Here is a 16954-nt window from a genome sequence, read left to right on the forward strand (position 1 = left end):
TTTCCACAACAAACAGTTTAAACTTTAAAAGTTGCTGTTTAATTTTTGTTCCGAGTAACAATTTTATTTAAAACTAAAGGGCTTGTTTACAATATATGTTTATGTACGTTTTAATTTCTCATTGTGTTAATTTAAAACCACACAAATAAAACTTTATATTTGAAATTTTCCTTATAAATTAAAATTGAAAACTACTCACAAATTTACATTAAATTTAACAATCAAACCTAGGGGTGGGCAGCGTTTTAAGTCAGCGGGCCAGATGTGGAAAAGCTTAATCTTTGGCGAGCAGGATCATTTTAATTTAATTTACGAAAATTGCTTAACTATCCAATTAATTTCGAAAAAAAAAATTAACTCTAAGTGAATTTTTTACCATGTTTTAAATTTTAATAAATAATAGTATAAGTTAGAAAAACTTGTTTATCTGGCCAGGTTAAAATGTTTACCAGCCTTAGTTTTACCTTTTGTCGGCACACTCCTAGTCTAACCTGATAATTACCTGGATGCGTTTCTCCTGTGTGATTTTTTTTTAATTCACAAAAGTTACTCAACTGTTCAATTGATTTCGGAAAAATTATTAATTCTATGCGACTCTATTTTTACTATGATTTAAATCTCTCGTAAACTGTAACTAAGTTTTTCTTTGCTCTTTGTTTTTAATTTCATAGTACCTAGTGTAAGTTTAAAAGATGGTTTATCGGAATGGGTTTTATGTTTTCGCGGGATGTATATTACCTACTCCTAATCTAAATAAATATAATGTTTATTTACTACTATGAAAATCAATAAACAACTTTAAATCATCTTTTAAATCTTCAAATAAGCATAATGTTAACCTCATTTTACAAAAAATGTAATACATATTTTTAATAATTTTATTTAAAAGAAGAAGAGCAATTTTTTTTTTGCTTCAATTTTATTTTCATATATGACTTTTATCCATGATAAATGCAAACGATTATTAAAAGTATAGAAAAAGAACAAAATAAATTTTAAATAGGAAGTACTTTTAATGTTTTAAAACTAAATTTGCTCAAAAATATTATTTTCTAAAAGTCACCGGGCATAGTTTTACTTAAAAAGAAATTAGTGAACAATTACTACTAAGTTCAATAAAACGGACAGATACGAAAAATAGAACTTTACAAAAACTCACACAAAAATACAAGGTCTAAAAACAAGAAAAATGTATAAAAAATTGCACGGTAAGGCTTATTATAAAATCAAATTGAAAATAGAAAAGCCAGTCATACGTTGCGGAAACTTCGTAGCTTGTGAACGGACTACATAAAATTTATTTAAGTTCTTCAATAAAAACTTAAATAAATATTTACTGCTCTTTTATTCTCTACTACTTAAATAAAACTGAAAAATTAAAAACATATCTATGTACTAAAAATGGATAAAAATATTAAAAGTTTATAACTATGTGGGCAAGTATTTCTGGCTTTTGAATTGAAAGCAGCTGATTGGCTCGTTGGCTGATCACGTGGTGTGACCTAATTACATGATGACGCAGTTCTCCTTTCCCGCCTCCATGTCCATTATGTCCTGGTTGATCATTCCCTGGATGTGTTCTTCCAATTCTGCAGCTCTGATAATATTGACAAAATTAATAAAAACAAATAGCTACTTTAAAATTTCAGCGTATGCCTAATACTTTAATGTTTTTAACAAACTCGCTCTTTTTAAATTCGCTTAAAACGTGATACTAGTTATGAAAATAGGTATAAGAAGTATGTTATATGTGAACTACTCTGGATTGGTCAAAATTTCCGAAGAATAATTAAATTACTATAATTTTTAGTTAAAAAAATATTAAAAGAAAAAAACCTGAATCTCAAACAAGTATAAAAAAAACTAAATTAAATATCAAGACTAATCTAACCAAAATTATTTTTTTTATTAAAAGCGCAATTAAATCGATATTATAGAAACTGACTCTTCCTCCTTCTCGTCGATCCGGTGTATTATTTCGTTCTTCTCGTTGACAAGCGCGATCTTCTTCATGATGAGCTCCTCCTCCTTCTGCTTCATCGCGTCGCTTTTCATGTGCTCTGTGTGTATTGAGGTACGATAATAAAAAGTATTTGAAAAAATTTTGACGAAATGATGTAAAATAAAAAAACGGAATACAATTACCATTTGTTACAGGTTTTTGCTGTTCTAAGTCAATTTCATTATTGCAGCAAGATGACTAAATGGAATTAAAATTAATCTCACAAGTGATACTGTTATTAAAAAAAAATTATTATACATAAACAAAAGATTTATTCAACAAAATCATATATAATGTGACTTTTTCGACCTACTTTACTCACTTGAAAAAATAAAAAAACAAAAATTTAAAAAATATATAGTCACTAAGCAATCTAAACAAAATTACAAGCGTTCAATAGTGTGTATGTTATGAAACAACATTTTATATTTTCAATGACTTCACGGAATTGACGCTAGTCATAAACTGGAATATCACCCAATAAATCTAAAGAAGTTTTAATGTAAGTGTCAAAATATAAATGACGCAAATAAACAGTACCAGTACCTGTAAAATGAAGTATCATTTAATTAAATTGTTTGTTTTCCTGTGGCTTTGAAGTATAAACTCAATTAATATAATTAATGTGCATAAAAGTTACAGTTTTTTTGTTCTATATAAAAGTTTTTAGACCTTTAATATTATAAAAACTCACTCTATGACGAAATGTTACTTTTTAAACATCAATTAAAACCACACCTCAAGATATATAAACTTTTTAGCAAATATTCTAACAAATTTCAAACTCCTTACTTTTGTCGAACTATAATAAAGATATGACTAAACATACTAAAAATCAACCTTTAAAAACTTATTGGAATACCAAGACACTTTTAGTCGTAATTTAAAGCACGAAAACATTTAAACCTGTACAAAATTGAGAGATTTTCTAATTAACCATAGCAACTTAAAAGTACTAAAACCCTCTATCGTTCAAAGAAAGCCGCGTGCAAACCAAATCTTTCTGAAATTCAAAGCAAAACACAAAGTTCCGGTGTAATTACAAAATATGAATTAATTGCAAATCAACATATTGCAGGTGCTTACGGTGACCACCCTGTGTTGCGACTAGCAGCTGTTTAATCGATTACTTATAATTGACCTTGATCGTCAATATCAACCCCACTAATCAAATGTGCTTCCGCGTCTAGTCACTAGTTTCAAAAGTCGCGCATTTTTGATGCAATTCGTTTTGTAATAAAAACTGAAATACTGAGTTGCATTTGTTTAGCATAGACATTACAGTTTATTTTTAATCAGAGCAAAGGTGTCATATCGGTTGTTGTGAATGAAATAAAAAGAAGAAAGTAAATATAAGCTAATATAGGTATAATGTAAGTATAAGTTTATAAAGAATTTAAGTTTTTTTTTTTGTGAAAAAAAATATTTTTATATCAGAAATAATAATTTTGTTTTGAAGCAACAAAATCAAACCTTTCAAAACTGCTAACAATTATTAAAAATTGTAAAAGTTATTGATTTATGCTAAAAAGAGCTAATTTATAAAATCAAAAAAATATTGAACATTTTTTTATTAATTACGATTTTACATTAAATATAACTAGTTACGGACTTTTAAAAAAAATTTATTTCACGGTTAAAAGTTAATTTTCCGTCTAACAACCATTGCAAAATTTAGTTAATTTAACTTTAACCTAGCCAATACATTATGCGATCTATCTCTTTAATGCAGCAGTAGAATCTGAACATTTATGATTGAACAGGCAAAAATGTCCATTTATCCAACTAAAACACACAATGTAAAATGAAATAAAAGATTGTGAATCGAAATAGCAGGTGTATGGTTAAGGCCACCCAATGCAAATTGCGATATTATTGTGATTTATTAATGACATTGTCACGTAATACAGGTGCCTGCACTATCAACAACTGAGATTCACACATAAATATTCATAAAAGAGCAAAATGCATTGTTTAATTTGTTTCGCGGCCAAAAACTTGAAATAGCTTAGTTATAAACTTGTACACTTCTGTTTAAATTTTAACTTTGCATTCAAGTGGGCAAATAAGACTTATTTGCGTCAGAAAATGCATTAAAAACTGAACATCCACATATATTATGTTTTCGCACAACATTGTTATCTTATTCTGGTACAGCTAACCAAAACAAAACTCAAAATGACATAAAGGTTATTAAATTGCACTTATCTGATCACAAATGTTTTGTCAGAGTGTTTTTTAATTTAATTTGTTCAATTTAATACACCATGTTTCGTTATCTTCGCACAACGACGCTTTTAAACGTCAACAAACTTATTAAAACGCGGTTATCTGATCAAAAATGTTTTGTTAACGCGGGTAAGTAACATTTTGTTTAATTAACTCTTGAACTTTGCTAACATTTTAGTATTTTCACTCTCACAGAGAGTTTAATTAACTTTTGAATGGTAATATTTACGCCGTCAAAACTGTCATGTAAGCAGTGGTAATAAGTGTTACCGATTGTTATTCTGAAAACAAAAAAACTTAGTTTGCGAAATAACATCGGTAGCAAGCACGCTTTAATTATTTATTTTATTGTTTCAGCAGATTAAAACAACTTTTTCAGCGAGCGTATTTGTTGTGACTACCGGCAAATATAAGTTAAGCAAATTAATTAAGCTTCGTGTTTATTTGAAAACACGTTTTTAAATAAACCAACGAAACTGACCGGTTATTTTTAGACTTTTTTTGCTAACTTCGAATAAAAAGTAGCGGTCTGCATTAAATTTACAATTAAAACGACAGGCCGCTGCAGAATAACAATTAAATTGATTGAAATTAACATTAATATCGTCTGCGCGAGCGCGACCGGAAACCTATGAAAGCGAAAAAAAAAAACTGCAATTAAAAATTTCAAAGTCGCCAAACCTTCAACTATTTTTGGCCGAACAAAAAGTTGAAGGTAGCGAAATAAATCGGGGTTTCCGATCGCAACTGCCATCGAACGCGGAAGGAACCCCACACGCGCAAGCTGCGCAGGTGGCTACTACAGTTTGTTTTCAATTCCTCTTATAACATCTGTCGCACTTGTTAGATTGCGCAGGTCGCCACAACAAAGCGATCAAAAAAAGCTTTAACGGCAACTGAATTTTTGCGCACAAAAACTACTACTGTGTGCAGTTTTTCTCGAGCGGCGCACTGAAAGGTCTGATCACCAATCAAAGATGACGTTTCATCGCGTCGGCGCTTCAATCATCGAGAAACAATACATATTCACAACACATGGAGAGACATGATGTAATTTAATTAACTTGGCATTCCAGTGTCTCAAATTGCCACCGCAACGAAAACCCAACTTGAATTTCCAACCAAATACATCTCGAATCTCCAGTTCAGACTTGCAGGCGTCTGACAGTGGAAATTTCTCAATCGTTCTGAATGGCGAACTTGAATCGGGTGAAGTGCAGTTTCAATGGAGGCAGCAGCACAAGTAGGCAAGAGTGACCACTCAAAAAAACTGCAACTTTGCGCACCGAACATTTTCTCAAAGCTGCAACAGCACAGAGATGTTTTCACTTGAAAGACAAGTGCTTTGGAAGCGAGCGATTTTCCACCGAATTGTTCTCAATGCGGATTGACATTTAAACAATCTTCAAGTTAAATTTTGTTTGTTATTTTCAATGGAAACCATCTCAGTGATTAGACTTGTCGAGCTGTCATGACAAATTTGTAATTATTGGATGATCCGAGCCGCTCCGTCAAACATTGTGACGCAACAGCAGTCGATTGTGACGTAAACAACAAATTATTGGATGAGAAGTTGAACAATTGACTTTCGCGTAACTCGCAAATCGTGTGTATGAGGTTTGTTGGAAATAACAAATCATCGATGTAAAAATTACCTTGAGAAAAGTAAAAAAAATTGAATAATAATCAAAAAAATAGTTCAGTGATATTAAGTTTTTTTAATAAAACTTGCTTGATTTAGCTTTATGGTGGTAAATTTGCATGCGAAATGAAAAAATTCCGTGCAAAATTGAAACGTTACAAAGTTTTGAAGGAAATTTGAAAGAGATTAGTCACGCGCTTAATCTGCTAATTACAAATTTTGTTTACCGTTTGATTAATCGCACGGCCCAAATAAAAAGTTCAAATGACCCAACACCTTTTGTTTTTCCTTTCCTTGAAATTTTTGAATTTTTTCCTTTGCAGAGTGGGTTCAGAAATTGGTCGAAACACAATGCGAGAACAAAGCATTTAACAGATAAAAATCTTAAACAGAAAATCTAGATGAATTTGTTGTTAAAATGTTTCCCAAAACACCTTTGTCTTAAGAAATTACGAAAAACCAAGGCATACTTTAGTATATGTTCATAAATATTCCGTTACAACTTAAAGTAAAAGTTGACAGCTTGACTACTACGTTTGGACAAAATTTACTATTTTATACTAAAGTACAACCGAAAAAAAAAACAATCATCTAAAAACTTAGTTTAAACTTTACAACTCATTGAGGCAAACTTAAGCGCGAGTATATTCTCACACCGAATCTACCTTTCCGTGTGGATTTCCTTCAACAAACAACAAGTGAGTAGGAAAAATAACCTGAAAATCTGTCGAGAAACCAAAGTGGAAAACACTGAAACTTTCACACACACATGTGATGGGAATTTTCAAAGAAGAGTCCCACGGTGTTGCAGCGGATTATCCTCGGTTTTGTTTTGAGAACATCTCCACTGATCCCGCTAAGCTCCTCTAAACATAACTCGCTAATTGCCGCTCCAATCCAAACAAGACTCTCAATTCAAGTGAATTCAGAACAGTTACTTTTCACTCGCAATGTTAATAGTTTTAATTAAGATATTCATGTTTGTTTTTTTGTTTTATTTTATAATTTTTAGAGACAGATCAGAAAAGTAAATTTTCAAGGTACTGAACTGTGCCTTTAAAACACTGAACTAAGTTTTCTTACTGAGCTACGAGGAAATTGCTAAAAAAATACAAGCACAAACAAAAAATAATACTATACTTCCTTATTATTTTACAGACATCGTATTTTACATCATAATAATAATTAAAAATTTTCAAATAATAAGGATGACAATGTAAAAATAAACTAAAAAATTTAATAAATATTTTGTACACATCCTAAGCACGCTAATTTATGTTTCAAAAACACAAAAATTTTAACTTTGATGCCAAAAAGCCTGTACTTCGCAGGGGGTTATTGTGTGTAAAAATATTGACACTTTTCCAAGCCAGTCTTTCGAAGATATGTACAAAACAAAGGATTAATTGCTCGTTTGAGGCCGGAATTACGAACTAAAAAGTGTGTTGCCTGAGCTTAGTAAACTATGGTTTCTGTAATTCCATCAAATCCATTGTGTTTTAAATCGTAATGCTGATGATTTGACATAAAGATTAAACAGTGAATTTCGTGTTTTACAACGATTATCATTCTAATAATAGACTCACAAAAGACGCTTGTACCATTTACTAGAAGGTTTATTGAAGTACAAAAAGGTTTGGTTTTTAATTGCGACTAAATTCAAAACACAGTAAAGCCTAAAGAGTCTAAAAACCAAGCTTGACAAAAAACTAATATTTTTCAAGATTTTCAGAGGTTTATTAAAAATGACGCGTTGTGTTTCTTGCGTTTAAAAATGACGTGTTATGTAAACAAACTCAATTAACACGAGTTTTTCGATTACTATTGATTTTATATAAATTTCTACGTAGAGTCAAGTAAGCATGTAACAATGCATAGCACGAAGTAACGCAATAAAACTTTTCAGATTTCTATCAAGTGGATAATACAAAAGTCAAATTTAGTATTTAGCCAACAACTTGTGCCTGTCTCCAAAACTTTGCTTTCAAAAGCCGTTATTGTTGGCAGCTTTTTTATTTATCAAAGCAATAAAAGATCTGAGGAATTAAGCTGGGTAAAACGATTAACTTTTTCTTAATAAATAGCAGAAGACAACAATTACATCTTTTTTCTTGTAAGCGACAGCTGCTAGCAACTATTTTACTACTTAATTGATTTAGTGGATTAGGGGATTTGTAAACTTTTTGATCAGCTGTATCTGAACTTTAGCATCTGGATTTTTTGTCAGCAACAAAGACATGATTTATCACATTTTGAGATCAAAGAAAAAAACTTTTATTCTTAACAAAGGCCACTCTCATTCCGTTTACAGAAAACCTGTGAAAAAAAAACTGAACAGCGTTTTGAGAAGGCCCACCTTTTCATAATTTTTCAAGGGGGCTAGCGTATCAAATCGGGTCTGAAAGTATAGCGACGCTGTGTTGCAGATGCTATTGATAAGCGGTGTTTAGTCAACACGACTGTAACACCTGCCGCGCTGTAACAAGTCGTGTTTCATCTCGAGAAAATTTCCTTTGAAACAAAACAACAAAAGTCACTTCTAAACCCGCACAAAAACAAATTTCTCAGGGATGAATTTTTTTGGTGATTTTTTTTTTTGAAAATAAAAGCGTGACCGTTTTAAATTAAAACAACCATCAGCAGCAGTTTTGTAAAGTTTCAACATTCGGCAGGGTCAAGGCGGGCTGCGCGGGCGGCGAAATGAAGAAGCTGATTTTAATTGGTTTGCAGCAGATAAACAGATGTAGATGGCAGCGATACGAGCTAGTACCAAATGCAAGTAGAACAATCGAGCGCTAATTACACAAGGGTTTTGTACGTGTTGTTATAATACACAAGTCGTGACAAAAACAGAACAGAAGATTTATTGATGTGTGTTAAACATGGCTGAATTTATCGAGCTGTATTTTTTTCAGTTTTTTATAAACGGTTTATAGTTAAATTAAAAAAAAAAATCAACTTTTCATAGCTTGAAATCTTAGGTACTGAAGAAATTATTTGTAGAAATAGGAAATATATGAAACTTATAATCAAAACTAATCAAACCTTCGATGTTGGCAAACTTGTTGACTTTTCTTTCGATTTCTTCTATTTCATTGATAACTCGCTGTTCATCGTGGCTGTAAATTTAGTTGTCATTTAATATAAAGAAAATACATATAAACCAATTTGTTTTGTTTAACTTGTTTCCGTGGAGTAAGGCAAAAACTGGCTTTTATTTAACTTATAACAATACACTTATTTACAGTGTTAAAAAGTAAAATAGTAAAAGCCTAATAGTCTAGTATACATTTTAATCAGTAAATAACACAGCTTTCAGAAGTGGTCACAAAATTTGCATCGTTAAAAATTTACAAAACCATAAATTCAAATTTTCGGAAACTTCTATTAATTACAACCCATTAAAACTTTAAATAACTGTATACACTACATATTTATACCACACAGCTTTTAAAAACCAATTAAGAATTAAGTTACTAAAGTACTTCGGGGTAAAATAACTTTCATGCGGGTTTTGTTTTGAATAATCTAAGATTAAAATCCCTACAAATCTTAGGAAGCTACAGCTTTGAAAGATAAATGAAAGTTAGGTTTTTAGCACTTACAGTAATGATTAATTATCAATTTATTGTATAAGGTTGGCAATGTGGTTTAAATACATTTGTTTTGAATTTTAATATACAAAACTTATAACAATAATTTCAAGTTTTTGAAAATCTTGAGTTTCCTCCATTTTATAATCTAAACTTTGTAATTAAAAACATAATGACGAACTTAAATCTTTAAGAGATTAAATGATAGAAGGCTTCATTGTTTATTAAAAAAAAACTTATCAAACATATCTAGGCTAAACAACAACAAACAAACTCTTATATAAATCAACAACATGCATTTGTTCACATAAAAGCCCTATTACAACACATAAAACAATAAATTTCAAATGGTAACTGACGCCAAGCAAAGCTGATCCTGCTGTATGACCAGCCTGTTTTTCTTGTTGACTATCTGGATCCACTCCCTCGCCAGATCTTCCTCGCGCTGCTTCATCGCCTGATTGTTCCTTCCGAACACTGTTGATGAGGTTTAAGGTAAAAATAAATTTTTTGAAGTCTATGTTGATCTAGGTTGGTTCGGTGAAACAATTTTTTTATAAGTTTATCGACGTGTAATATTTTTATGTTTTATAAATAAATGTAAGTAAAGTTTGATGGAAAAAAAAATGGTTAAAATTCTAATTTTCTTCAAACAAAACGAATGTTATATGTTTAGTACTTATAACTCTTTACTAATAAGTTCTTAGACTTTTTTGAGGAAAAACCAATTTTGTTATGATTACTCAAGAGCACTAACAGCGATTAAAAATAAGAAAATTAATTGATTTCACGGTTAATAAACTTTGCAATCAGAACAAGAAATCTTATAAAAAGTAATCTTGCTTTTATATATATGAACCTTAGGTTAGTTATTGCTAATGAAGAAAATAAAAGTTCTTTGTTTTAAAATAAGAATAAACATCTTAGTAAGTACAAATTGTGAAGGACAAAATATAAATCATTGTGTTTAAGTAATTTCAAATTTATTAATAAAATTGTCAAGTGTAATGTTCTTACCATACATAACACAAGTTTAAATATTTATCTAATTAAATGTTTCTTATGCAAGTACTATTTTTTAATGACAACATAATTCAAATTATAAAATAGTTTTAAAAGTCGTTAAGTTTATTATTTGTTCAAAAAAATATTACCAAGTACTGTAATTCTTCAAAAACAAAGTCAAACAGTAATAATTCCAGATTAGGCGGGCCGGTCTGTCAACAAAAGTTTAAATGGGAAAGAACCCCGAGAAAATATTCAATTGAAATTCCAACAAAAGATCAAGTTGATCCCGCATAATCGCCGAGATCACCGCCGATTGTGACGTAACAAGGCCACTCGATACTTTGTGACGTCATAAAGCCGACGTGTTAAAACTACCTGTTAGTGAAGCGGTAAGAAATTTTTTTAAACAATTTCTTTAAAACATCATTTTCACATACACATTTGCGCAGGTAGAATCTCGATTTTTAATTAGAGGAAATCAAGCTTAATTGCAACCAGTTCGATGAGAAAGTTGGAAGAAAATCAAATTAAAGATCTCCGATTGCAAGCGGAGCGTGTAAGAATTTAATATCAATTTGTAAATTAACTTGTCAGAGTAATTGAGTCAGCAGTTGCAAAAATCAACAGAAAACAATAATACCGGACGAGAAAACCGGCGATACTTCTGATCAAAGAAGCCTCGTTTGTTCAGCCTCGGTCAACTTAGAAAGCAATTAAAAACAAACGAGGTAGACGTTCAAAAACTAAGGGTTGGAAGTCGAAAACTACAAAGAGAAAGTCGTGACGTTATCTGGACGCCGGTAGATCGAGATTAAGTTATTATCCGTTCGAATACATCAAACCGTTGTTGTTGTAAGGATTTCAAAAGCAGATAAAAAATGTGAGCTTTTATTTTCAAAAATGCAAAGCCTATTGCGAGATTGAGAAGCGAGCCGTTTAATTAGGATTAAAATATTTAAAATTATTAAATATTTAATTAAAGAGATTATTCACAAACTTATATTTGAAATTAAATCGCGTTATGAACATATACATGATCACCACAATACTACTTTAAAGTGTATTTTTTCAGCTGCCAATAAAATTTAATAAATTTAAAAACTGACAGTCATAAACAGTTTTAAAAAAATTATTTAAATCGTCCAAAAAAAAATATGAAAAAAACTATACAAGCTATTTCATGAATACCTTTTTACAACCGTTTGCAAAAAACTGACATCATAAATAATCTTACATCAGTCATTTTTAATTTCAGTCTAAATAAAGCACATAAAGTCTGCTCATTTTTGATTGAAGCCTTGTTATTAACACGAGGGCTGTTTGTTGTGGAAGCTTGTAATTTATATTGAGTCTGCTTCAAATAGACTGTGAGGTTTACCAACCAACTTACAACGAGTCAATCAGTTTTAATTTGAATGTGTATGCGTGCGGTGGTCAGTTTGGTTTGAATTGAAATGTTTGATTTGTTGTAAAAAAAATAAATTTTTTGAACCCAGCAAAGGTTTTTGGTTAGCCACAATGACAAATTTAGTAGTAAAACCAATGCGTTTGTATATTAGTATACATGTTTTTAGTTCGTAACTGTATTTACAAAACAGATCAGTTTGTAAAAGTAACTTAATAACTTACTTACAAAGTAAAAACATAAGATTTAAGCTTTTTGAATAACGCCACATTCGCAGAATAACGTTTAGCTATTATTTCCAAAACACACTTTTAAAACTAACAAATTCTAATTGTTAATTAGTATTTTGCGGCTTTCAAAAGCGAACACTTTGACACTGAAGGTTGCTATTTTTACACTCGTGAAATATACAAACACCGATACAGAAGTGTTTTGTGTTGGCACTATTGAGTGGCACTTACTGTCGCCCGCGTGTCTGCACGTTGAAACCCATCAACGGCCCTCAATGCTAACAACTACTTGCACGAATAACTGAAGCAAATAAAAAAATTGTACACAGTCTTTCTCTTGAAGCTTCAACCAGACTATCAAAGCATCAAAGCTCAACATTTTAAACTGCTTAAAAAAGCCCTTTAGAGTTTAAATCAGCTGTTAGTTAAATTTAAAGCACGAGCCGCTCGAATGTACCAAGTTCAAATGGATTACAACGCGCACAGATAACTTATCTGCGGGATGAGAACTGAACTACATTCGTAATCCACCGTCGAATCCACTTTCAACTGCAAACGCGACGAGATAATATTTCTAAGCCAGGCATTAGCGCGGGGCCGGGCGTTAGAAAAACGAGCGGATCCGGCGAAAAGGCGCGAAAATCCGGGGCTGCAAGGGGATGATGCCGTGGCAACCATCTACTTTGGGGGGAGATGAGCATAAGGGTCGCGTGTGATAATCCCGCACATTGAAATCCCACCATACTGATGCGAGTGCAGGGGATTATAGAGGGCGGCACATAAGGCAGATATGCACAAGCAAATAGGATTAGTTGTTGTGAGCATTATACATCTCTCTCTCTGTATAATATATGCGCAGTGCGAAGCTTTCGCGATGAATGAAAACTGAAAAGGATTAGCGCTTTCAAAGCGTAACGCAGAAGCTTTCCAACCTTTTTGAGTTTTTCGTTTTGCACACGCCATCGATATGTATGGATTTTTAAGCATATTTTGTTGCAGCGCATTGGGGGTTGAAGTAATGTAAACTTCTGCCAGCTCAAGGAAACGTTTTTTTTTTTTCACTGAAAGAGTTTTTGTAAAATTTTCTAATGGTAAACAATTTACAGTTTTATGAAATTATTAAAGAATCCATTTACTGGCGATACTTATACTTATAAAATACTAATATTTATTTATCTATATATAGCAATGGTAAACTTCATAAAAAAAACTTCAAGAGGTAACTTCGTAGAAAACACTCTATACAGTGCAAATAAGTATTTAGAGACAGAGCACTTGAGAACGAGTTTCAACTATAAAAAGTATTACGGCACCGAGTTATAAATAAACATTTAATATAAAATTTCCAACAATACACACAAGCCAATTACGCTCAGGGCGGCAGTTGCAAGCCAGCCCCGTAACCGGCTTAAGCCCGGCCCCGAAGCACAAATATGAAAGAAATCGAAAGTGGATTAACACGACCACATAACCGACGCTATGGGTGGTCTCCATGACGTAACACAGAAGTATTGTGACGTCACGTTTGTTAAGGGTTGTGGTGGCGAATCGGATTATAAAAATAGACTGGTAATTAATGGACGTGAAAAACGAAAATTTTCTTATACATATGCTCCAAACCCTGCCCGAAAGCTGTCCGGCAGTTCATAGAAAGTCGATTGAATGGAAAAGTATGAATGAAACCCGTTAAGGATTAAAGCTAGTAATTTTGATTGTTTGGAAAAAAATTATGATTTTCAATAAAGTAAGTTATTTATCATAGCTGAAAAGTAGAACTAAACGGGCGTGACAAGGTAAAAAATTTAAAGGCAAAAAAAAACTAAATTGGTGCTTAAAATAAATTTCAAACAATTTGCAACTCGAAGCACAAAAGAAAACACTCACAAAAGTCAACGCACTGATGTGTGTGGTGAAAAAATTTGAAAATTGCGACAGGCAATTTGGGTCGAAATTGCGCGTCGTATAGCCGAAAAGTGGGGGCCATTTAGGGATTTGGTTGGCGAGATGGCAAATTGAAAAATTCTGCACGAAAGTCACGACACCGTGGGCACGCAAGCCGTAAATTGCAGCGAAAACAATTGTTTGCGACGTGATGGGGATTATAGGGCAGTGGCAATTTGCAGTTACTGTTACGAAAATGATAAAGTTTGTTTGTTTGAAAGCGTGGTGAGGTAATGGCAAATCATGCTTTTTGTGAAAAGTGCTGAGATATTGTAAGTTGAGATTTTTCAATGTTTTTTAGTTGAAATACAATGGCTTTTTGTTGCGCAGTTTTTATGTTAGAAAACATACAAGTAAAGTTTTATTTGAATATTTGATTTTGTTTCAATAAAGCTGCTTACACAAAACTTGACCAGCAAACACTTCTCGCCGTACAATAGGAAAATAACATATAAAACATTAAAAGCTTGTTTTATATCGTTGAATTATATATATACATACATATTTTATTAGTGTTTATTAGTATGGAGTATGTAGGTTATCAATTTTCAATGTTTTTACATATTTGTTTTTCTGTTCATACTTTATTTTACTTTTATTTTCTTATAAATGTCATTACTTGTAAAACTTAAAAACGTCTAATTCAAAACTAAAAAATTAATAAGTATTACTTAAGAGTATACTTACTTATAGATAACTATATAACAGCTATTTCAAACTCTTAAAATATTAACTTAACTAATAGAGAGCTTTAAAAGCGTGAGGTAAAATTACAAAGCAGATTGCGTAGATTAAGTAATAAGCGGTTATATACTTTCTTAGCTTAACTTATACGTTATAAATTAGATTTAAAACAGCTTATAAATACAAAACGCATTAAAAAGCTTTATGCCTGGCTTTTGAAGAAAAAATCTTTCTATGATTGTACGCCACTTAGCGGTTAATAAATTTTACGCCAAGTTTGTATTTAATGTTATTATATTAAAAATAAAAAATCAAACTTGCAATTTAGCTGTTTGACAAAGAATTAAATAATAATCAAAGTTTTTTAAATATCCTTGAGTAAGTTTTAAAAAATAAATCTGTTATGAAGAAGATTCGAAAAAAAGTTTCCTTAATTCTAGATAAAAAAAAAACTAAGCTAGCTCAACAAAAAACTATCTTAAAGATCTTTAACAGAAGTAATAAACTGAAACAAACTTTTTGGTTGTTTTATTTGCTGCAGTTCCATTTGAACCTCGGCAGACCTTTCTTCTATTTCTTGAAGTTCGTTGTCTAACTTCTGTTGCTGGGCTTCCAACTGTAAATTATTAATACTTGATAAATATGTAAAAACTAACCAAATGATTATTCAAAAAATTCACAACTAACAACACAAAAGAATATCAGCCGTTTGACAAACAGGGTCTTTTATAAAAATAAACTGAAATTTAGTACCATAAAACTTTAAAGACATATAAAAACGGTATCTTCAACAAAATATTATTCACGCACAGCAGCAACGGGAGTGATGTCGATGTTGGCCTCGTCCTCCATGATTTCCTCCGCGTTCTCGATACCCATGATCCTGCTCAGCCTCTTCACCAGGTTGGCGTCAGCTTGCGACAGCGGCCTCGATTTACGGACGCTTCCTGTCACAACCGAACATCAGTTATCGGGTGTTGTAAACAAGCGTGGCAGTGTTGATGGTTTTTATTATTTTACGTATAATAAAAAACTGTTAAAAGGCCATAATAAACTAGTTTTAATTATGCATTTAATATTTTGTATTCCGTAGAAAAATAACTAATTTACGTATTTGTTTATTTTTTAAGTCCACATTAGGGTGCATCTGTTGCCCTAATGTTGCCCTAACCTTAGAAATTCGCTTAGTAAAATTTTTTGACGTTGGAAAATCACATAAATAGACAGCACAAAAAAATAGCTTCCTAGCTTTAAGCCTGTTGGAGCAAACTACTTTTGAAAATAGTTTTAAAAAAATTAGAAATTAAAAAATTTAAAAAAATAAAAAGTAACTTAGTTTTTTTGTTATTTTTGCATAAAATTTTTAATTTATTTTACAATTTTGTTTATACAAAATTTTCTAAATATTGCAAGGAACATTTCCTAACCGTTTAAGGAAACTATCTCAAAAAATGTAGGAGAAAATATTTTTTTAGTGAAATAGTCATCTTTCCTCTTTTTAAATATACCGATATAAAGCAAAATGTTCAAAAGTAGTTTGCTCCAACAGGCTTAGAGCTAAGAAAATATTTTTTTGTGCTTTTTTATGTGATTTCCAAACGTCAAAAAACTTTACTAAGCGAAATTCTAAAATTTTCATTTTCGAGGGACAACATATGCTCCCTAGTACACATAAATGTGCCTTTACTTTTTATTTGCAATGTAAATTTTTGAAAATGGTAATAAATATCTAAATATGATTAATTATTATTTCAATGTTTATAAACACTACAAAATAATTATTTTTTAGAAGCATTATTTACAAAATTTTCCAAATAAAACATAAACTCAAAAAATCCATGCCAAAATCAAGTTTGACTAAAACTGTAAAAATAGATTGAAAAACACTTTTCAGTATTAAAACAAAGCAAAAAAAAAGCTTTCTTTTAAGCATTTAAATAGTTAAACTAAGTTGATAAGTAAATGAAAATAATCTTACTCATTCTTGGAAGTTTGTCTTCAAATTCAGTATGGACCGGATGATTTCTCATCACAACTTCTGTACCATGCAAAATAATATCAATTAAACGAAACAGCAAAAAATTAAATTAAAAAACTTATTGCATGATTTGTAGTTATTATTGCTCAAACTGAAAATAAAAATGATAAATAAGAATTTTTTTAAGTATCATGTGATGTTAAGACATATAATAAATAAGTTTAAAACTAAACAGTCATTAT

At 31.0% G+C, this 16954-nt stretch overlaps 1 protein-coding gene across 4 annotated transcripts in view; it reads right to left on the minus strand.

Annotated features, from left to right (window-relative positions):
• Positions 1-972: 972 nt before the first annotated feature.
• The window catches only part of LOC145849235 (uncharacterized), a 35407-nt gene continuing 19425 nt past the window's right edge, over positions 973-16954 (minus strand). For 2 of the 4 annotated variants that reach the window (XM_082954376.1, XM_082954372.1), the window contains exons 18-24: positions 16713-16772; positions 15545-15681; positions 15251-15350; positions 9826-9943; positions 8919-8992; positions 1946-2060; positions 973-1597 (exon numbers count right to left, since the gene is read on the minus strand). In XM_082954376.1, the coding sequence (XP_082810502.1) occupies positions 1507-1597; positions 1946-2060; positions 8919-8992; positions 9826-9943; positions 15251-15350; positions 15545-15681; positions 16713-16772 (695 nt within the window). In that variant the 3' untranslated portion in view covers positions 973-1506. The remainder of the gene's footprint in view (positions 1598-1945; positions 2061-8918; positions 8993-9825; positions 9944-15250; positions 15351-15544; positions 15682-16712; positions 16773-16954) is intronic. The other 2 variants (XM_082954373.1, XM_082954375.1) reach the window with 2 other exon arrangements.

This window comes from Thalia democratica, chromosome 1, assembly GCF_965202585.1.
Source record: "Thalia democratica chromosome 1, ktThaDemo2.hap1.1, whole genome shotgun sequence".
NCBI lineage: Eukaryota > Metazoa > Chordata > Thaliacea > Salpida > Salpidae > Thalia > Thalia democratica.